General features: G+C 43.7%; 1 protein-coding gene across 1 annotated transcript in view; it reads right to left on the bottom strand.

Moving 5' to 3' along the window:
* Positions 1 to 22,320, bottom strand: part of HEATR5A (HEAT repeat containing 5A) — a 275,460-nt gene that overhangs the window by 119,842 nt on the left and 133,298 nt on the right. Inside the window, exons 17-22 of the mRNA XM_030215480.1 lie at positions 21,886 to 21,991; positions 18,909 to 19,099; positions 16,167 to 16,326; positions 15,453 to 15,642; positions 11,412 to 11,581; positions 4,207 to 4,345 (exon numbers count right to left, since the gene is read on the bottom strand). Coding sequence (XP_030071340.1) covers positions 4,207 to 4,345; positions 11,412 to 11,581; positions 15,453 to 15,642; positions 16,167 to 16,326; positions 18,909 to 19,099; positions 21,886 to 21,991 — 956 coding nt within the window. The remainder of the gene's footprint in view (positions 1 to 4,206; positions 4,346 to 11,411; positions 11,582 to 15,452; positions 15,643 to 16,166; positions 16,327 to 18,908; positions 19,100 to 21,885; positions 21,992 to 22,320) is intronic.

The following is a 22,320-nucleotide window of genomic DNA, read 5'->3' on the forward strand; positions in this document are numbered from 1 at the left end:
ACAAAGTACCGTAGGTTACTATGGTACTTTGTGTGTTTAAGTGTTTTGAAAATGAATCCCCATATCTCTCAAGGCAGTGTGGACCAGGAGGCGAGGGAGAGAGAACCCCTTCAGATTTCCAGGAAATAAACTCTGCAAAAAGCAAACACATTCCAGACCTATATACAAAACCTGTCATAGTAAAAGAAATAGAAACTGAAATAAGGCCCGTCAAGGGGGGGGGGGGGGGGGGTTGCAAGATTCCCTGGGCCAAGCTGACCCAGTGACACGGAGGGTCTGAACCCTGTCCAACTGCAGTACCTTTAACGGCTGTCGTGAATATCCAAGCCCCACCAGCCAAATAGATCCGAAGTCCGAAACTCCTCTGGTGTAAGGAAGTCGGCAGCATGCTTTCTAGTAGTCGACGCCAGCACTTTGTGCATGCTCAGTTCACGCAAAGAGTGCCAGCACTGGTTGCTAGAAAGCATGTTGCTGACTTCCTTACACCAGGGGAAGTTCAGGCTGTGGAGCTATTTGGCTGGCAAGGCTTGAGCATCCCCACCAGCAAAGGTAACATTTTTAATAGGGGTGGGGTGGGGAATGGAGTTGGGAAGAGAGCAGAAAGGAATGGGTGGCCCCAGAGTCCCCCCCCCCCCATGGGCTGGTGGCTACGGCCCTGTGTTTCTTGACTGATGGTGCAGCGGGGTGGGGGCTCCCTAAAAGACGTTTGCCCCAGGCCTGTTTTTGTTTCTTGGCAGCCCTGACTAACATGCAATATATCAAAGATGCACATATTACAATTAGAGGTGGGCAAGGATTAAAACTTTTGATCAAAATTAATTGTGGGATTAAAAAATTTAATCACTTGATTAATCACAATTAATCATAGTACGCATTTATGGCATCACCTTCCAGCATTGCTTCTCTTTCTCTATCATCCATCATTAACCCATCTCCTCCAATTACCACTCCGCATTACCCCTCCCCACCATCCTGTATCACCCCAACTCTCTCTCTCCCTCCCATCTAGCACTGCTCCATCTCCCCTCCTTTCACCACCACCCAGCATTGCATTATCTCTCCCTCTTGCCCCATCATCATCATCCAGCATGGCTCTGTATCTCCTCTGCACTTAAATCATCCAGTATAGCTGCATCTCCCTTTCCTCCCCACCCTTCCTTGTTCATTCATATGGCTGGGATGCTGCTTCGCCTAGTCTGCACGGTGGTTTGATATCACTTTCTGTTTCTGGGACTGGACGCGGTGGCACACACAAGGCAATGTCCCCACATCTGCATGGCTTCCGTTGTTTGTTGCTGCCACCCTGCCACAGTGCAGACCAGGAGAAACAGCAGCCCAGCCATGTGAGTGAACAAGGAAGGATGGGGAGGAAAGGGAGACAGATGTGGCCGTGCAGGATGGTGCTAGTGGGTGGGAGAGATGGGGCCATGCTGGACTGTTGGGGGGGGGGGGGTGGGGAAGAGAGACTGGTGATGCAGCAATTAACACATTAAACTTTTTAAGGTGTTAAAAGTCCACCTCTAATTATAATTAATACATTCAGAAAAAATATTTTTTCTACCTTTATTGTCTGAACATTGCTTTGGTTTCAGTGTCTCTCTCTTCCCCCCATATTCAACATTTCTCCTCTGTGTCCCTATCTTACCCAGTCCAACATCTCCCCTCTGTGTACCTGTTCCTATGCTCCCTCCATGCCCTTGTTCCTGTCCCTCCCCATGTCCGGCTTCTTACCTCTCTCTTCCCTTCCTCTTGCACCCTCCACCACAAGGCCACCATTTCCCCCTCTATCTCAACTGCCATACCTGCCTCCCCCATCCCGGGGCCAGCATCTCTCTTTCTCTCATTCTGAACCTTCCTTCATCTGTGGTTCTGCATCTCTTCCCCTCAGAGAGAGAGAGAGAGAGAGAGATGCCAGACAGTGGGTGGCCACTGATTTAGCGGGCACTTGGGCTTGACAGCAGGTGGCCCCTACCATTGGGCAACCCTGGGCTTTTTGCCACGTTCACTCAATGGTTGCTACACTCCTGGTTACAGTAATCTAGACGCAAAATCAGCAATGCATGAAGTAAATAATGAAGGGCCGTATCATCAAGGAAAGAACAAATTGATCTTAATTGGCAAAGAAGACAAAACCCTTTTTTTTTTACCACATTGGAAACCTGTTCTGAAAAAGTAAGACAGTAGTCAATCACAACCTTCAGGTATTGAATGAATCAACTATGATCACCAGTTTTCTAAAAAAAATAGTGGAGTATAGAAACATCAGTTTATGAAGCCCCAATTTTAAAATTCTATACTGTAAAGGATAAGAAATGTTAATGATTTTTCTTTTTTGGTATTTGATACCTTGTATTTTACGTGGAGGGACATAATCGAACGGGGCGTCCAAATTTTCCTGAGGGCGTCCTCGCAGGACGTCCCGGCGAAGGGGCGGGAAAACCCATATTATCAAAACAAGATGGGCGGCCATCTTTCATTTTGACAATACAGTCGGAGACACCCAAATCTCAACATTTAGGTCGACCTTAGAGATGGTCGTCCCCGATTTTCAGCGATAATGGAAACTGAGGACGCCCATCTCAGAAACGATCAAATCCAAACCATTTGGTCGTGGGAGGAGCCAGCATTCTTAGTGCACTGGTCCCCCTGACATGCCAGGACACCAACCGGGCACCCTAGAGGGCACTGCAGTGGACTTCAGAAAAAGCTCCCAGGTGCATAGCTCCCTTACCTTGTGTGCTGAGCCCCCCAAAACCCACTCGCAACTGTACACCACTACCATAGACCTTAGGGATGAAGGGGAGCACCTAAATGTGGGTACAGTGGGTTTGTGGTGGGTTTTAGAGGGCTCACATTTACCACCACAAGTTTAACAGGTAGGGGGGGATGGGCCTGGGTCCACCTGCCTGAAGTGAACTGAAGTACCCACTAAAACTGTTCCAGGGACATGCATACTGTTGTCATGGAGCTGGGTATGATATTTGAGGCTGGCATAGAGGATGGAAAAAATATTTAAAAATTTTTTTTTAGGGTGGGAGGGGGTTAGTGACCACTGGGGGAGTAGGGGGAGGTCATCCCCGATTCCCTCCAGTGGTCATCTGGTCATTTAAGGCACATTTTTGTGGCTTGGTCGTAAAAACAAAAATGGACCAAATAAAGTCGCCCAAGTGCTCGTCGGGGACGCCCTTCTTTTCTCCTTTATCGGCCAAGGATGCCCATGTGTTAAGCACGCTCCAGTCCCGCCTTCGCTATGCTTCCGACACGACCCCGTGAACTTTGGTCGTCCCCGCAACGGAAAGCAGTTGAGGACACCCAAAATCGGCTTTCCATTATGCCGATTTGGGCAACCCTGGGAGAAGGACTCCCATCTCCCGATTTGAGTCGAAAGATGAACGCTCTTCTCTTTCGAAAATAAGCCTGATTGTGTCTTATATAATTTTGAAAGATGGCTTTAGAAATGAAACCTCATCAACTTTCGAAAATCTTTAAAGACTTTCCTTCATAACAAAACTTACCATAATAATCAATAATAGTAATTCCAACACACCACTAATTACTTGATAATCTGTCTGCCCAGTGCCGTAGCGAGGGCGGCTGACACCTGGGGCGGTTCGCTGCTGCGCACCCCCCCGGGTGCAGCACGGCGCACCCCCCCTCGGTGCACGTGCACACCCTCCCCGAGCGCATTCTTACCAAAGGGGATGGGCGGGAGGGCCGCTCCGCCCCGAGTGCACGTCGCTGGGAGCTGCGTCGGCTCTGCTGGTTCCCTGCTCTCTCTGCCCCGGAACAGGAAGTAACCTGTTCCGGGGCAGAGAGAGCAGTGAACCAGCGGAGCCGACACCCCCCCAGCGGTGTGCACCCGGGGCGGACCGCCCCACTGCCCCCCCCTTCCTATGCCACTGTGTCTGCCTTCTGATTTATTGAATTGATTATATGTATTATGTTACACTTGCTTTTTATGTAACCAATTGTTTATCTACTCTTGATTAGTGCTTGTTATGATGTATTATTGTAAACCACATTGAGTCTGCAAATAAGTGTAAAATGTGGGATACAAATGCAACAAACAAACAAACAAATAAATAAATAAATAAATAAATAAATAAAAGTGATGATGATGCTGGCTTCTCATTAGGCAAAACACAAAGTCAGCTAGATTAATATCTACATATACATACAGGTCCCTAAATAAAGGAAGTTCATTACCTAGAGCAAAGTCTTCTCTGTTGTCTTTAGCTAGAGCAACAGCGTGTTCTGATACTTCAGCTGCTTCTCTCTGAACTAGTTGTCGCAGGCATGCCATGACTGCTTGCCTCAGCAACAAGTAGGAGCTGCACAGATTCACCTGCAGGAAAGAGGGCAATGTGTGTAAGAATCCAACAGTCAGTACATATAGGGTAAATGATGTAATTTGCATAGCACTAACATTAGTATTTGGAAAACCTTGCAATAAAAGATATTTTTGTATTAAAGTAACCTACCTTCTGCATTACAGATACTTACTCCCTTTTCATATAGGAGAGTTGCTTATCTGTAACAAGTGTTTTCTATAGACAGCAAGATTAATCAGGCACATAGGTTAGTGATGTCATTGCATGGTGCAGGGATGGAACCAACTTCTGAATGTTCCCCTCAGTCAGGTACTGCAACTGCTGGGGTGGTGGTAACTACTGTATGCCTTAATAATCCTATAGCCTTAGTTTTATCCAATGTTTTGTATGCAGAGTTAGTGTGTTGGTTGAGGAATATGTTTATGTGGTGGATTTTATTATTGTACATTGCTTGTAATCAGTACATGGAAGTAAGTATTTTTTGGTTGACATACTATCCTCCTGGAGGGAGAGAATTGACTGGGATTGGAGGAGCAGGTAGGGAATGGGGAAGGGGGAGAGGAGGGGTTTCTTTGACTAATGTCATGAAAGGCTATAAAACACAATCAGGCTCATTTTCAAAAGAGAAAGACTTCCAAAGAGTGACATAAGTATGCATTGGACGTTTATCTCACAAAAACATCCAAATCAGTATTTTCAAAACCTCTTTTTAGACGTTTTTCTCTGAAAAGTCCGTCAGAAGGACGTATAAATCTCAAGGGTGTGTGCCAGGGGCGTGTTCAAGGCGGGACTTGGGCGTTCCTAAGACTTGGACGTCTTTCAGCCATAATGGAACAAAACAAAAATGCCCAAGACTAAAACTTAGACGTTTTGAGCTAGACTTGTTTTTATAATGAATAACTGCAGTGGGAATTGAACCCACTTCCCCAGGATCAAAGTCTGCTGCACAAACCACTAGGCTACTCCTCTACTCCACATAGAGGTGCCCCAAATGACCACTGGAAGGAATCGGGGATCACCTCCCCTTACTCCCCCAGTGGTCACTATCCCCCTCCCACCCCCCCAAAAATGTGATTAAAAATATTACTTGCCAGCCTCTATGCCAGCCTCAGATGTTATACTCGGGTCAATTAGAATAGCATGCAGGTCCCTGGAGTAGTCTAGAAGTGGTGCAGTGCACTGCAGACAGGTGGACCCAGGCTTCTACATCCCCCTACTTGTTACACTTGTGGAGGAAACTGTGAGCCATCCAAAACCCACTGTACCCACATATTGGTGCTCCCTTCACCTGTAAGGTTTATGGTAGTGGTGTACAGTTGGGGGTAGTGGGTTTTTGGGGGGGGGGGGGGGCTCAGCAGACAAGGAAAGGGAGCAATGGTGAGATGTGTACCTGGGAGCATTTTATAAAGTCCACTGCAGTGCCTCCAAGGATGCCCTATTGCTTTCCTGGGATGTCACTTTTCCACTATACTACCTGATGCCAAGCTTTCTATAACTTCTGAGTCTTGTGTATATTGTTTATCATTAGATTTGGGCTAGAATTCAGTCTATAGATGACTTGCCCAGAGTCACAAGGAGCTGCGTGTGCCTGAAGTGGGAATTGAACTCAGTTCCTCAGTTTCCCAGGACCAAAGTCCACCACCTTAACCACTAGGCCACTCCTCCACTCTATGTTATGTTAAGAGCCTGTTTGAAACAAACAAACAAACAAACAAACAAACAAACAAACAGACAGACACTTGTTAAAGTTTATAGCCCATTACTAGGGCTAAGCAAGCCTGTCTATGGTCTGTGAGAAGACCAAGAAGATACAAGCTGGCTAGCTGCCCTACTAGATCATAGATAAGGGAATGTTATATATACAAAGCTGACTGGTGTACAAAACCAGACAGCTCTATACAAGTTGCTGTCCAGAAAATCATATTTCAAAAGAGCTTCAATTATTCAAGCACCGCGAAACTGCCACTAGGCTTCGTGGTGGCCATTTTGAGGCTGGACATACGATAGGCAGGAACGAGTGGGCATCGCTCCTTCCCATATTTCCCCCTAGACTACAAGGGAGCTTTAAGGTAGGCCTGGAGGGAGCCTAAAGGCATGAAGGGGTGAGGACTTAGCCTAGCGTTTGTTTTGGGGTGTGGAAGGAGAGACATTAAGACTGGGGTGGGGGGGGGGGGATTGGAGGAGCTAAGGCACTTCTTTCTTATTATTTATTTATTTTTATTTATTTGTATCCCACATTTTCCCACCTATTTGCAGGCTCAATGTGGCTTACATAGTACCGTAATGGTGTTCACCAATTCCGGTATGAACAAATAAAGTGATGTTGTGGTAGAATAAGGTTCATGTGTGATAGACACATTAGGGAAATGTAGATAGAAGAGCTTTAGTTTGAATGTGTTGCAGGGCTCCAGCATTCAGGTTTGGGTTGGTAGGGTATACTTTTTTGAACGTTAGTTTTTAGTGATTTCTGGAAGTTTAGGTGGTTATACGTTGTTTTCACAGCTATTGGTAGTGCGTTCCATAGTTGTGTGCTTATGTAGGAAAAGCTGGATGCATAAGTTGATTTGTTTTTGAGTCCTTTGCAACTTGGGTTCCACTCCACTAATTATTTTATAGACCTCTATCATATTTCCCCTCAGCCATCTTTTCTCCAAGCTGAAGAGCCCTAGCCGCTTTAGCCTTTCCTCATAGGGAAGTCGTTCCATCCCCTTTATCATTTTTGTCGCCCTTCTCTGTACCTTTTCTAATTCCACTGTATCTTTTTTGAGATGCGGTGACCAGAATTGTACACAATATTTGAGGTGTGGTCACACCATGGAAGGATACAAAGGCAGTAACATTTTGGGCACAGTACATTTAGCATTCTGTCTTGTGAAAGGTTTTGCTTGATACTTGTCAAGCAGGAGCTCCCATTAATGAGATAATCTTTGCAGACTCAAAGGTTGAATTTTCAAAATTGATGAGAAAGCCTACGTTTTGAAGTACATGAATTGTTTCTAAGGGAGACAGCTAGATCCTTTGATGAAGCTGTCAGTAGCCAATCACTGAGGTATGGAGAAACATGGAGAGCAATTCTATAAATAAGGTGCTAACATTTACGCAGCATTTATACATGCATGTGTGCAAGTATGCATGTAGCTGTCGAAAATCCACTTAAGTGCTATTCTGCAAATATCTTAAATCAGGGGTTCCCAAACCTGTCCTAGGGGAACCCCAACCAGTCAGGTTCTCAGAATATCCACAATGAATGTGAATGACATTCTTTCCCTGGTATGCAAATCTATCTCATGCATAGTCATTGTGGACATCTTGAAAACCTGATTGGCTAGGGTTCCCCCAGGATAAGTTTGGGAATCATTGACTTACATAATGCATATTTGACAGGTGGGCATAGACATAGGCATAATCTGGGCAGGACTCACAACTACAGGCATATCTCCAGTACTTAGATGACAGCATTTACACCAGGTCCATGCTAGCATAAGCGCTTGTGCCTAAATTATAAGCATGTATTTCTGCCTGTTCAACTGCATCATTCAGTTGTCTACATGAATATTCGTCATTTATTGTCTAAAATACAATTTGATTATTAACACTGCATTTGCATTTTCAACAGTTGCTTATTATTAGATCCCGAGTAGATCTGATTATATCAAAACTGATAAAACAGGGCCAGCCTGCAGGCTCTCTGGCAGTGCTCTGGACTGTCATGTGGAAGGTCCCTAGTTTGATCCCCGAATCAGGACTTGAGTTCCATAATTCAACAGAGGAGAAAATCATGGTCATCACTCAAGCATGATACCTAATGGCTGGGATTCAGGGCCCAGAAAGAAGGTCTTGCACATGATTCCAGGCCCAGAGCCATTGCTCCAATGACTACACCAGGTATGTTGGTTAAGGATAGGGTAAGAAATGATATAGGGGAGAAATTCCCAAATAGTTGCAAAGGAAGGTTCATGTATCAAGATTCAAGTCCAGGTTCTAACTGAGCTGGAGGCTCAAAGGTGTTGGGTGAAAAATTGAAAAATCAACAAAAACAAAAATTCCATCTTCCACTTTTGACAAGGATTCTGGGCACCTGCATGGCAATCACGAGTCTAAGCAATTACAAAATAAGGGGGAAAAATCTAAACTCACTCCAAGCCATTTGCTTCAGAACATACCACAAGGTGAAAAACAACATGACTGCAGTTTTATCATAACTAAGTCTCTCTGGAACTGAAGCCTCAAAGATGCCTGCTATTTAAGCATAACTTTTGAGTACTGTTGTTTTACGACTACATTCTAAGACTTTGCTCCTTTGTCTTTACAGATAAAAGCAGATACTGAACTAGACTATAACTCTATAGATATAGAAACAGGGTCTTTCAGCACAGTCTTTACAGGCTGCAACTAGGCCAAAATATATAGTCTAACCTAACTCTTAAACCAAACATATATAAATATACTTGATAAAAAGTCAGAGTGGATTTAATAAAACCCAGAATAACATGCAGCTCTCACTGCCTGGAAGCAAATGCTCCAGTCAAAAGACACTGAAAAACATGGGATGTTGTCATGTTGATAATGAGTGGGTCAGGCAAAGTGGTGACTGGCTGGAGCCCAATGTGCAAAGTTGAACTAAAGTTTCGGGTTTGTCAGTACGTACAGCCTGACCAAACCCAGGATCTTCGGTTTCTGCTGAAATTGGCTGCTCAGTTTCGGCAGAAACCAAAACAGTAAACAAAATTTACTCCCCCACTCTCCATCTCACCCTGATGGCACCCCCCCCCCCCCGTGATAATTCTCCCATGACCCCCTTTTCTGCTCGACCACCTGTAAGCCCTGCCGGGCCTATCTTAGTGAAGCTCTGGTGGTCTAGTGGCCTCTTTTCGGGAGCAGGAACAAACTACATTTGTTTATTCCTCATGTGCTTCTCCAATCCAAATGGTTGCTGAGACTGCTGTCCTTGCAGCCATTTTGCGAATGGAACCAACATAGGCAGGAGCAAGTCCTCTGCCTGTGCTAGTTCCAATCGGAAAATGGCTGTCGGGACAGGAACAAGTGGGACCCTTTCCTGCTCCTGAAGAGGCCACAAGACCATCAGGGCCACTTCAAGGGAATAGTAACATGGGGCAGGAACGAGTGTGGTACGTTCCTGCCCCCAAAGAGGCCACTAGACCACCAGGGCTTCACTAAGGTCCATAGAGGCTTACAGGTGGTTGGCCAGGAAGGGGGGGTGTCATGGGAGAGCGATTGCTGGGGGGGGGGGGGAAAGAAGAGAGGTTTGCTTTCAACTGAAAATGCACAGACATTTTCAGCTGAACCCGGATTTCGGGTCAGTGTTGGAGCAGAATCCGAAACCAAAACTCGGTCGGCCTCTAGTAAAGACTAACACAGAGACTTTGAGGTAATGTCTGCGTAAAGCTGATCCGGCTCTGAAGTGCTCTTTCCAGCTGACTGAAAATACAAAAAATAAAAACAAAACACAGTCTTCCAAATAATATTAAAAAAACATGAAAGTCAAACAAGTATCATATGAAAATAGCAATTCTAGGAAAAGAAGGGGAAAAATACACAGAAAGCATGGCAAACACCAATTTACTGTCACTGAAGCCCACAGAGTATATCACATCTTCACAGCAATGAAGGAGTTCAATGTGCATGACTCATGTATAGGAGAACTGCAAAAATGAAAATCAACCAGCACTAATGTCCAATCCAGTTTAAGAGAACATTATGCTTGCTTTAGCAATAAAGTTGTTTGAGTTATCTTGTTTAAAATATGCTTTGCAGATCCATCGACAATGACACAGCAGTGGAACCGTGAAACAATGTCAGCTGGATTCCCTCCTCCTAATGAAGAGGTCATTTTACATGGTCTTGCTATTGCCACCTTCCAGACAGATACACAAGTACAGCAGTGGTGTGGGAGGTGAGAGTGAAGCATCAGGCATGCACATTTGCTATTGAATTTAAAGCACAGCCTTGGACCAAGCTAGATAACATGACCTAGCGAATCTCAAGATGGCAGGTCTCTCTTAAAGTACATAAAATGGATTGCGTGCCTTGGCAGAACAACACTTTAACTGGCGGCACATACCACCAGTGCTTCACATGCTGCAGTTGTTCATCTGCATTGTAGACTGGATTCATAACAGTTAATAACAGGATGCAGGAAAAAAAATCAATCACAAACAGACACCACCACAAACTCCAAGATTCAGAGGCAGTGACCTACCAATACAGTATTTTCCAACAAGATCTCCTGCATAAAAGAACAAGAAGATAGGCCAGTCACAAAAATAAAAAACATTCTTATTCTCACAGGGTCTAATCTTATAATATAGTGTCTATGCAAAAAGTACATATTTTATAAAGGCAACATAGGTACCTATGTACCTTTATAAAATAGGCTTCTACAATGATATCCAGTAGTGCACAAATTTATACAAATGTATATGTGTAAGTGTATTTTATTACTACCATTCTAGGTAAAAGCAGGCACACATTTTCCGTGTAAGCACTTATTATGCTTGTATAACTCCTGTGCAATGTTTAAGAGACCTTTTCTACTCCAATCCATGACCGTGTGCTGTAACTTTCATCCCATTGATACTACAGAACAGAAAAGCCACAAGGCCTACAGCTGCTGAGCTAACTGCTCCTGCAGCGGGACTGAGGTGACTCCCCAGCTACAAAGGATGCCTTTTCCTCTGTCCATACAGCTCTGCTCCTGCCTCTGGCTCCTTTACATTCTCTCCTGCTCACTTGCTATCATGTGCTCTTCAAGGTTATAAGGTATGAAAAAAAATAAAATATGAGACTCTGACATCGTTTGTTCTCGTTTCTTGACTTTTGGTCACCCTGCTACACAGCTTTTGATACCCTTTATATTTCCAGACAGTTTTAAGCTCTTTACTTTCTCTCTTAAAGTACACTCAGAAGGGGTGGAATTTAACCAAACAACATCAATGACACCTTCTGCGTTATTTTGAGAAACAACATAAAATGTTTCATAGGACAGACCATCTTGGGTTAATGTTGTATTTATAACTTCTCACTGAAAGAGCAAAAAAGATTATCCAAAGTTCTACTTACACATAGGCTGGGTACAAGGCTAGATAAGTTGACGTGACGTGGAGCAAACATGTGAAGCTGCTGAAGGCAAGAAATGGCCTGCGCCTGGACCAGACAGTCAGCGCTATCTTGCATCACTGCACATCCTAGTAAGCAGGAGGTTCTTTGAGCAGATACTGAAGCGCCGCTGCCTGCAATAAAAGACAATTACTTTCATTTATTTTCCTTTCATTTTCCTGAAAGAAACCAAATGGAAACCTATTTCAGTTCCTCAAGCTGCTATTTTGTTGAAGGTTGCCAGAACTGAGGCATCTTGGGTATCAATTTACTATTCACAACTGCTTCCCCTCTCTATACATCCACTTTTATAACTGGGAAAATTGAATTGATTTTTATTAACTGTCCTCTACTATGTTATATACAAACTTTTGCTCAGATGTTGGGTGTTTTTAGCTACTCAGTGAACATGGACCTCAATGAAGCTAGCGGGTGGGTGTCCCCATAGAATGATGAATGAAACTTCGCTCTGCAGTTTCCATATTACAGAGCTGTTGCTCTTTAATTTCTTACCTTTCTAAAGCCAAGGTCATGGCAAGCTATATTTGAAGTACAGAAAGTATTTACCTGGCCCAAAGAGCCTACAATCGAAGTTTTGTACTCAATACAATAGAAAGTGATGTGACTTGCCCAAGAAGCCTCAGTGGGAATAGGAAGATTTGAATCCTTTGTTGCTTGGTTCTCAGTTCACAGCACTAACCACTAGACTACTCTACCTCACATTCAATTACACAAACACAGGTTTCCTAAGTTATCAGTCTTAGGAGGTAGGCGATTTTAGAAGGATTAGGTACTATTTACATGTGTGTAAATGGGCATACATGTGTATCGTGCTCTAATTTTTGAGGTCAAGCATGCCTTGAGACAGCCTTGACGGCAAAACTCTGGCCACAGTCGGTGTGACTGACAAATTTCTTCTCCACATCTTTTTCCATGTATGCTTTGAAAGCTGAAGTTAAGTTTAAGTATTTTTACTTCTAACATAGTTTTGGATCCACTGATGTTTATCTTGTGAAGATTTAGCCTAAAGACTATTGAGAATTGAGATAAGGGTTTTTTTTTGCCGATGAAGAAAAGTGACCCACGAATTTTCCTTCTTACCGTATTAAGTTATATACTGGGCGGAGGTGTGGGCGAAGAGGCTTTTTCCCTCTCTCATCAGATGTCTTGGCACTTCACAAGATTTTAGTACCGTCAAAGTACTTTGCAGTTTCTAAAGAAGAGGTTGATTTGTTTGATATTTTGATATCCTCTTGTCCTCTCTGTTGCTTTCTGATCATTACGACTGTGGATCTACATGTTGCCATAACTTAAATTCCTACCAGGATTCACACTGCCATTTACCGGGAATGGCAATTTTGCATACTTACTAGAGGCTATTTTTCTCAGAAACAAGCGTTTTATGATGGTTATGTAACTTCTCTACTCTGATGTGTGGTGTTTCTGATAATACTTTGTCTCATTCATTTTGGCATTGTTCATTGGTACAAAGATTCTGGAATAAACTCTTAACAATACTGGAGCGCCTTTTGGGGAAGACCATTGTACCATCACCACTGGAGATTGTGTTCAGTAAATTGGAACACTGTGGCCCGCTTACAAAATGGGAGTGTTTATTGCTTTATAAAGCTAGTGTTATTAATAAGAAATGCATCGCAGAACACTGGATATTGGACAAGTGGCCCACATGTTGGCAATGGAAAAGTCTCTTTCACAAATTAATGGTGATGAAATCTCGTAATGCCTGTTTGGCAGCCAAAAGTAAAACACGATTTTGGGCAATTTGGGGCCCATTTATTCAATATTTACCACTCCGATTACGTAGTCTTATTCTTAACGAACCAAATTTGTGATTACCATTCATATAACTATCTATGTTTGGACACCACCAATTTGACTAGGGGTGGGGGTGGGTGAATGACAAGGGAGGAGGATAGGACAGTGGGGATAGGGTATATTGTATCTTGGTATATGTATTTTCATGGTAGAGTTCGAAGAAACCAAGGTCTCCCCATGCTTTGCCAATGTTGTTCCTTATAATTTTCTTAAATTCTCCTGTTGGCTGTCTGCTTTGTTGTTATATAATAAAAATTAATAAAAACTGTTTAACCTAAAATTGCTATTCCCACAGTATATGCTACAAAAATATGCATTTTCCCATGACCTTATATGTATGTTCAGCAAGCCTTTTGTAAAATAAGCTGCAACTCGGATATCCCTCTTCTAAACTAGATAAACTCTAGAAAATGGAGAAATTTACTATTGCCTGTTAAATTTCATTTCCTTTCTTTTCCTCGAATTTTGCTAGATCAGTACAGGTGCATAGATTTATGTTACCCCACCAACAGATAGGGATGAATACAGCTTTTCCAGTGATATCTCTTCTTTAAAGGAGTAGTGTAGGACAGAGCTGGTCAGCATATCATGGTGAAAGCAATAAAACCCCCCACGAGTGATCCCAAGAAAAGGGAACCAAATCCAAGCAGCTAAAAATTTTGAAAAAAAAAAAAAAATCCTAAACCAGATACAAACCTTAAGAGACACTGAACCTTCTCCTTTGACCGCCACTCTCTTCTTAGGGAAAACTTCCTGAGTACTGAACCAGAAAACTTTAGGTGTAAATATTCAGCCAGCAGGAACCACTGCAAGCATTATGCCCAGATATTCAATGCTGGGTCATGTCTGGATACTGGCACTGAATACCAGTTTGTGCGGTAGGCTAACCCTTATTCGGTTAAGTGTGATATTCAGCACTTAACTGCCTAAGTGAAAGCAGATAAAGATAGGACTGAGCTTGATGTGATCCAAATTTGTTTGGCTAACCTAGGTGATTAAGTGTTTAATATTGGCACTTAACCATATTAGTGCCAACTCCGCCCCCAGATCACCCACAAGATAGCCAGCTATGGCTTTAGCAGTTAGTGCTGATATTCAGAGTTACACCGGTTAAGTGCTGCTTAATATTAGCAGACATCCCTTCACATGCCATCTAACCGGGTAGGGGCCTTTCCCAGCCTGTTAAATCACTTTGAATATCAATCAACTCTCTATGTCTTTTAGAAGCTGGTTTTGCCTTTGTTTCTTTCCCTTGGGATGAGTAAAAGAAAGCAAAGAAGCAAAACTAATAAAGCACCACAAGGCTTGCTTGGTTAGACAGATTATTTAAAAAACGCATTTTTTGCAGGTGAGTTGAAAATTGATTCTGCGCGCGCCCAAAACACGTGTCTACACTACTGCAGGACATTTTTAAGTGCACCTTAGTAAAAGGACCCCCTAAATCCCTTCACCCCCCCCCCCACTTTCACACACAAACATATCCCCACCACTCATATCCCCCCCCCCACCCGCCGCCGCCAGCAGCACCACCAACATCTCTGACACTCCCCCCACCCGCCGACCCTCTCGACCCCCGCCGTTGCCTACCTTTGCTGGCGGGGGACCCCAACTCCCGCCAGCCGAAGTCTTCTTCCTTCGTTTTGTTTCTGAGTCTGACGTTGTACAAAGGTAGCAGACGGCGGGGTGGCGGTGGGAGAGGGGGTTGAGAGGGTCATCGGCAGGGGTGTCCAGGGCCAAATCTACGGGGGCCCAAGCCCCTGTGGCCCCATAGTAGCTATGCCCCTGCTCATAGCCCATCCACTCACATTCACTCTTCCATCATACATCCTTTTTGCAATTATATGTGTGCATGAAATTTCTCTATCTTCCAGTAAGCTTAGCAGTCCTTTCTCCTCTCCTTATGTTGGGCTTGCCATGCTGTCATAGCAGACTGGGCAGTATTATGATTTGGCACAGTATGGTGCAGTATGTTTCTGGCAGTGCTATTGCTTACAATGCAAATGTCATAGTTTAGCAGAGCAGACATAGTTCTCTGATATGCAATTGGTTTGGGTTCCTTAACTACAATATATTTTTCTAAGATTATAGCCATCATATTGTGATAGAACAAACCAAGAATGGGTTTAGGCATCTGGGAAGAAATTTTAAAAAAGGTCAATTTATGCATACCTTGCAAATCTGGACCCAGTGTTGTAGTAATTGCGTTTAGACAGTGACCCAAACTTTGGTGAACCTCAGTATGAGCAGGAGGTACAGTCAGCAACAACATGAGTATAAGAGACAGGGTGGGTTCCACATGCAGATGATATAGAGGACCAGCAGAATCTATTACCAAGGACAAAGAATGCAGTGCCCAGCTCTGGAAAATAAAAATGTGGCAGCAATGTCACATCTACGCACAGCAAAACAAACAAATAAAAAACAAACAAACAAACACCATATACACACAGTTATTTTTACAGTGGTCTGAAGGGGCAAGAAAAAGAAGGAAAACAAGCAAATGGGAGAGAAGAAACATGGAGATGGATTTTTCTATAGATGGTCCATGGTTCATGTCTTGAAATTCATTGTTACAAAATTGTACATATGTAGTTGGATAATATGAGAAAATACATTGATTTCAAGCTAAGGGTAGGTGGAAAATAAATTGTTCATTACGGGAGATCTCACTGACAACTCACTACTTTTTACTGGTACCCTTAATAGTGCCCCTGACTTTGTAGAAAATTTTGGTGGACGGCCTTCCACTGCATAGTCCAGTATGATAAGTATGCTTTACCTCATGTAGGATTCCAAAAAAGCGGGACTGATATTTTGATCAAGGAGATGACATTGCATTGGTTACAAGTGAAGAAAAATGCTGCAGCAGAGGTGGCATGTTACCTGTACTTCAGGAGAAGCACTGTCCTGTGACAAAGTATACAGGATTCCCACGCAGGCATTCAGATGCTGAGAAGAGCCTATCCCACCCAAATATCGGTAGAGAGAGCCTAGGGCCAAAGAATGGCCTGTTCTTGTCACCACATCTCTGGCAGATTTTAACCTAAAACACATTAAAGAATATGTAAGAAATATTTAAAGCCTAATTTTGCATAGTACAGAAAGGGACGACAAGAACATCTAGGGTAGGATGTTTTCTCCTGGGATTTCACAAAAATGCTCTGCCAAATATGGAGCTTTTTGTAAAATATGTAGAAGGATGCTGGAAAATAACAGTATATTTTGCCAGCACATCCAGTGGAAGTAGACATTTTTCAAAGCTGCAACAGGAAAAAAGGGCAACATCTTCCAGTAGCTTCTACATATAGGAACCAGCAATTATACATTACAATGGTGATTTTGCAAGTCACATGTATAAATGCCGGCAGTTATACATATAGTTGGACAATTTCATAAACCTGAAAGTGGTGCAATTAACAATCAAGGCTGACAATTTTTCTTTTAAACTTTAGAGACAGAAATTTTTAAAACTGGCAATTAAGGACAACTCCCCACTGTTAATCCCCTGGCTTGAAGCTCTAGTCGAAATATGCACTTGCTGCAAGTCTGTGTGCCTCAGAGCAGGTGCTAAAGCCAACAAGGAACAGGTTCAAATTTCATTTCAACTCTTTTTTTTTTTAAATCGTGGGCCCTCTAGGAACAGAAAAATACCTACTGTACCTGAATATACACCACTTTAATAACTTTCAGGCTTGGGCAGGTGTCTTATATATTTAGCTACAGTAAGTATGTTTCTGTTTTTGGAAGGCTCATAATTAAAAAAAAAAAAAAAGCAAGAGTTGAAGTTGGAACTGAACCTGAGTTTCTTGGTTTACAGTCCACTGCACTGACTACTAGGCTACTCCTCAAACCTGTTCCCTGCTCTGTTAAGAATGTCCTTAATACCTGAAGCTTGACCTGAAGCTGTTATACAGCCTGGTATCCTCTTCTAGTCTCACTTTCAGAGGACAGGGAGGGGGACAGCAACCACTGGGGGAGATAAAGGAGGTGCCATACTTTAATCCCTCCAGCGGACAGCTGCTCAATCAGAGCACCTTTTTCTAACCTGGACGTTCCTGAAACAGGTGAGAAGAATGCCCTTTTTAGACATGGACATTTCTTCCCCTTTGGTAATTACTCCCTAATCCTGCCCAAAACACACCCAGAATATGCCCCCTTGTTATTTGGATGTTTCTATTCTGTCTTTCCAAAATTGGGTTTTAGATATTTCAAGCACATGGACGTCCATTTCGGCCTTTTGAAACGCCCATATGCTTCAAAAACGATCGCCTTAGCTTATAAACAGTCTTGAGAAGTTGGAGCATCTAGGTTTTTCGATATCAACTATGGCGTCTGAACGGCTCACAGCCGCAAGCTGAACTGGCCCTGGATGTTCAATGCCAGGGCATATGTGGCTCCCAGAATTGAATATCCGGGTATCAGCGGTCACCCAGATTAACTGGGCACCGGCAGATATTCAGAACAATGGCCAGTTAACTTTAGCGCATAACTTTATGCAGTTACTTGACTGGTTAGCAGACTGAAAATCTCTTTTGATCTGGCAGTGGAAATTGTTCCCCTTGTAGATGTATTATTATTATTTATTGCATTTGTACCCCACATTTTCCCACCTTTTTGCAGGCTCAATGTGGCTTACAGAATATTGTTATGATAAAGTCGTTACACGATTTAAATACAGTCTCTTTGTGAAATGGGTAATACAAATATATGTTGTAGTTCCACCCCGGCCATACCCCCTTGAAACCTCTGTATGGTCTGGATCTCCGTGTGTAAATGACATCTTTCTGAAGTAGGTATTTTATGTGTATGTGATATACACATGTAAATACTGCTATTTACATGTGGATTTACAGTACAATGCCTATTATCCGAACGCTGATCAACCGGATGTCCAATTATCCTGATTGGTGGTCTGTGTGTGTCTGTCGGTGTTGGAGTTCTTGCCGGCGAATCAGCTGGCATGGTGAGGGCTTTGGTGGCGTTGCAGTGAGTGGGTCCCTGCACGTCGGGAGGTGGACGGGTTGGTTTGGTAGTGTGGAGCGTAGGGGTTTGTGGGACAGAGTGCAGCACCGAGAGTCTTTGCACTCGCGTTTTTTTGCGAGGTTAATTAATCTATTCATTTTCAAGTTTTTGCTGTATTGGACATAGGTTTGTCCAATCATTCGGATTTCTGATTATCCGGACCACCCCCAACCGAGGATGGTCCCGATAATCAGAATCATACTGTATTTCTAAAATAATGACCAAAATGTAGCTATGGAAACTTACACAAAGAGCAAAGTCAGAATCAAAGTGGAAATGTGTTATGCCCCCTTACTCAACTGAATGGTAGCCGAAAGTGTGGCATTTGCTCTTCCGTTTTGAGCCATAATTTCCCAGCCCTTTCTAATTTTTTTTTTAATGGACATAACGAAACTCTTCCCCTATACGATTCCTTAATATGTTTGTTCCACATGAACCTTATTCTACCACAACATCACTGTGTAACTGTTTATACCGGAATTGGCGAACACTGTTACGGTACTATGTAAGCCACATTGAGCCTGCAAATAGGTGGGAAAATGTGGGATACAAATGCAATAAATAAATAAATATATATATACATAATCAGAAAATAAAACTTACTTATCAAAACTAACTTGTGCCAATCCAGCAGTGAAGGCACTATCAGCTACAACCTGTGCCAGTCTGGCCAAGGACTCTGCTGCCACACATCTTAACAGGGGGTTGGCACTTTCCAAGGCACCCAGTACCAATGTCAGAGAAGGTGTTCGAACTTCCTCAGAGCCTAAGCTTCCCTTGTAGTTTGCTAAATGCTGAAAATGTAAAAAAGAATCATAGTCAAATAATACAGAAGCACACAAGATGAGGTGAATGATACCTGTTTAAAAGGGCCACAAAAACAGGTCTGGTTTTCAGAATCAGAGCTGTCACATGGCTATTCGGCATTCCAAGCCAGTTGCAGGAGAGGCGAGGCCCACTTGGATGATTAGGCCCGGCCATTGTGGAAGCCCGCTAATGATGCTGCCATGCTCCAGCAGACGTGCAGTGACTGCAAGAAATGCTGATTGCAAGATGTCCCGTTAAGAATAACTGCTGTGAACAATCATGAATGAACTTAGGGGGCAATTCTATAAATGAGTACCTCCATTTAGGCACCCCAATGCTGTGCAGACAGAGCCTGTTCTATAATGATATGTGCACCCAGAATACTAGTGTAACCAGGCAATGACATATTTAAAGTAAGTACATATGTTATGTACACACCCCCCTGTCAGACCTGGCCTCCTGCCTCCACCTTGAAATCCTCTCTGCTGTAGTCTTCACCCAGGCAGTAGCAGCAGCATTCATAGGCTGCCGGCAGCCTGCACTGGGACTTCATCCTTGAACCTTCTCGCGCACAGCCTGTTTTGTGAAGGGCGGGACGGTTCAGGGAGTAAGAAGGAGCAGGCCGCAGGCAGCCTATGAGTGCAGCTGCTACTGCCTGGGTGAAGACTGCAGTAGAGGATTTTAAGGTACGGGGAGGGGGTTGCATGGTGCAAGGGGGAGATGCATCCCCTGTAAAAAAATTCCTGGCTACACCTGGTATCAGGGTGCCTTATATTTATGTGCCAGCAGTTACACAAGCCGTAGATGCGATGTAACTGCAGTGGTGGAAAAGCAGCAGGGACGCACGTAACTTACATTATTTTGTAATGTAAGTTACATGTCCTGCCCATGTGTATACCCCCCTTGCATTTACACACTCTGGGGTCATTTTACTAAACTGTGGTAAAAAGTAGCCTGCAGTAGTGTGGGCGCATATTTTTGGCAAGAACTGGGCTATTTTTTTTTTAACCGCGGATGGGGAAAAAAGGCTTTTTAAAATGGGGGCAGTAAATGGCCATACGCTAAAATTAAAAGTAGCGTGCGGATATTTACTGCCTGAGCCCTTACTGCCACCCATTGACCTAGCGGTAAGGGCTCACACACTACATGAGTGGTACTCATGTAACGTGCGCCAATCTGACTGCATTGCCAATTACCGCTGGATATTTTCTACCGCAGGAAACAGCGCACACCAACTTTGAAATTAACGCCGGGTGGGTGCGCCAATCAGCTGGTAGTGTCAATTTGGTGTGCGTTACATGTGCGGTAGCCCTACCGCTGCTTTGTAAAAGGGTCCCTCTGTCACTTGCATGCGCTGTTAAAGAGTAACACTTAGCTGCACTGCTGGCACTTTCTTGTACAAGTGTACACTGACCCCTAGACTGTTTATATGGCATCCAAATTTACACGCACAAAACTGCATGGTATTCTGAGATCAAACATGCCAACTCCGTGTTTTTCCCTCAGGGTTGGGCGGCTTTTCTAGTTGGCCGCGGGCACTTTTCCCAAGTTGTGGGCGGCTTTGAGATGGTCCGGTGGCTGCATGGCCCACGCTGGTAGGCACTGTCTCTAGTGTTCAGTGCCTACCCTATTGGTCAAATTTGGAGCTGGAATGAGGCTTGATTTATCTCTGAGGCCTCATTCCGGCTCCGAATTTGACCAATAGAAGGTGAGGTGGGTGATGAGGTCATCAGCTGATGATGGTGACTCATCACTTCATGCTGGGGACTGGACTGGAGCAGCGAGCGCACTGAGAAGAGTAGCGAGAGGAGACGAAAGCGAGCACGTGGCCACGCCGGAAAACAGAGGCAGAGTACATTGGTGAGCAGGCTGGGGGGGGGGGGGGGGGGGGGGGAGGTGATGCATGCGCAACTAAATTAGCTTGGATTTCTGTGTGTACCTGGCTAAGCGCTATTCTATAAAGATCTGTGTGCAAATCTTTTAGCAAGCAACAAAAGCGGCATGGCATGGGCAGCTCAGGGATGTTCACAGAAGATGCAAGCAGTATTACTGAATACCAGGGCTCCGCATCAGGATTTATACCAGGTTTCAGTTTGTGTAAATTCTTGTGCCCAAAGTTTGGAGCGGAAATTGATCCCTAGTGCAGCTATAAACAGCGTGCACCTCGGAGTGCCATTTATAGAATAAAGCTCCACACGTTTTTTTTCAGCATACAAATTTGGGCACCACTTACTGAATTCACTCCTTAATGTGTGCAAGTGCCAGTATTCTGCACATTTAAACACGCAAGGTGTGTGTGTGTGTGTGTGTGTGTGGGGGGGGGGGGGGGGTGTAAATACAGCACCCAGTTATAGAATTGCCCTTCACGTTTAAGAAACGCTATCAATTTACTGTTTTGATTACCCTGAAAATCAGACTCTTCTGCAGCCATCTAGGACTGGAGTTGCATATCACTCTGTAACTTAGTTTGAGAATGCAAGAAATGCCATGCTGGGTCAGACTGGAGGTCCATCAATCCCAGCATCCTGTTTTCCACAATGGCCAATCCAAGTCACAAGTACCTGGAGGGATCCCCAGATTCCATGTTGTTTATCCCCAGGCATAAGCAGTGGTTTTCCTAAACCTACTTTAATATTGGTTCATGGACTTTTCCTCCAGGAACTACATGCTCGGTACATATCTGACCACCACCTACCTAGGCATTTTCCTACCCTAAGTATCTTGGCTTTCATTGGCAGCACTCTATTAGATGATGTGTAAAATTCTAGCTCACCTTCAAATAGCTGCAGAATGCTGTCATCACGTTTAACTGCACTGTCTGCTGCCGAGAGCCTCTGGTTTGCTTCATGGCTTCTAATAATTGTTCCAGTATTTGCAGCCTTAAAATGTTAAACAATCAAGATTATTTTGCCATTATAAACAGAACATACATAACATTTTGTGATTAATCAGCTGGCATACTTGAAATGTCTAAATTTAAATTAGGGCTGTATAGAATATTCAAATTTGATTCGATTCAGCCCCGAATAGTGACCCAAGTACATTATTTGTATTCGGCCGAATAGTTTTTAAAAATTTATTTGTTACATTTGTAATCCACATTTTCCCACCTATTTGCAGGCTCAATGTGGCTTACATAGTACCGTAAAGGCGTTCGCCAGTCGGTTGATAACAAATACAAGGTTGAATTGTGGTCAAATGAGGTAGG

The sequence above is a fragment of the Microcaecilia unicolor genome, chromosome 9 (assembly GCF_901765095.1).
Source record: "Microcaecilia unicolor chromosome 9, aMicUni1.1, whole genome shotgun sequence".
NCBI lineage: Eukaryota > Metazoa > Chordata > Amphibia > Gymnophiona > Siphonopidae > Microcaecilia > Microcaecilia unicolor.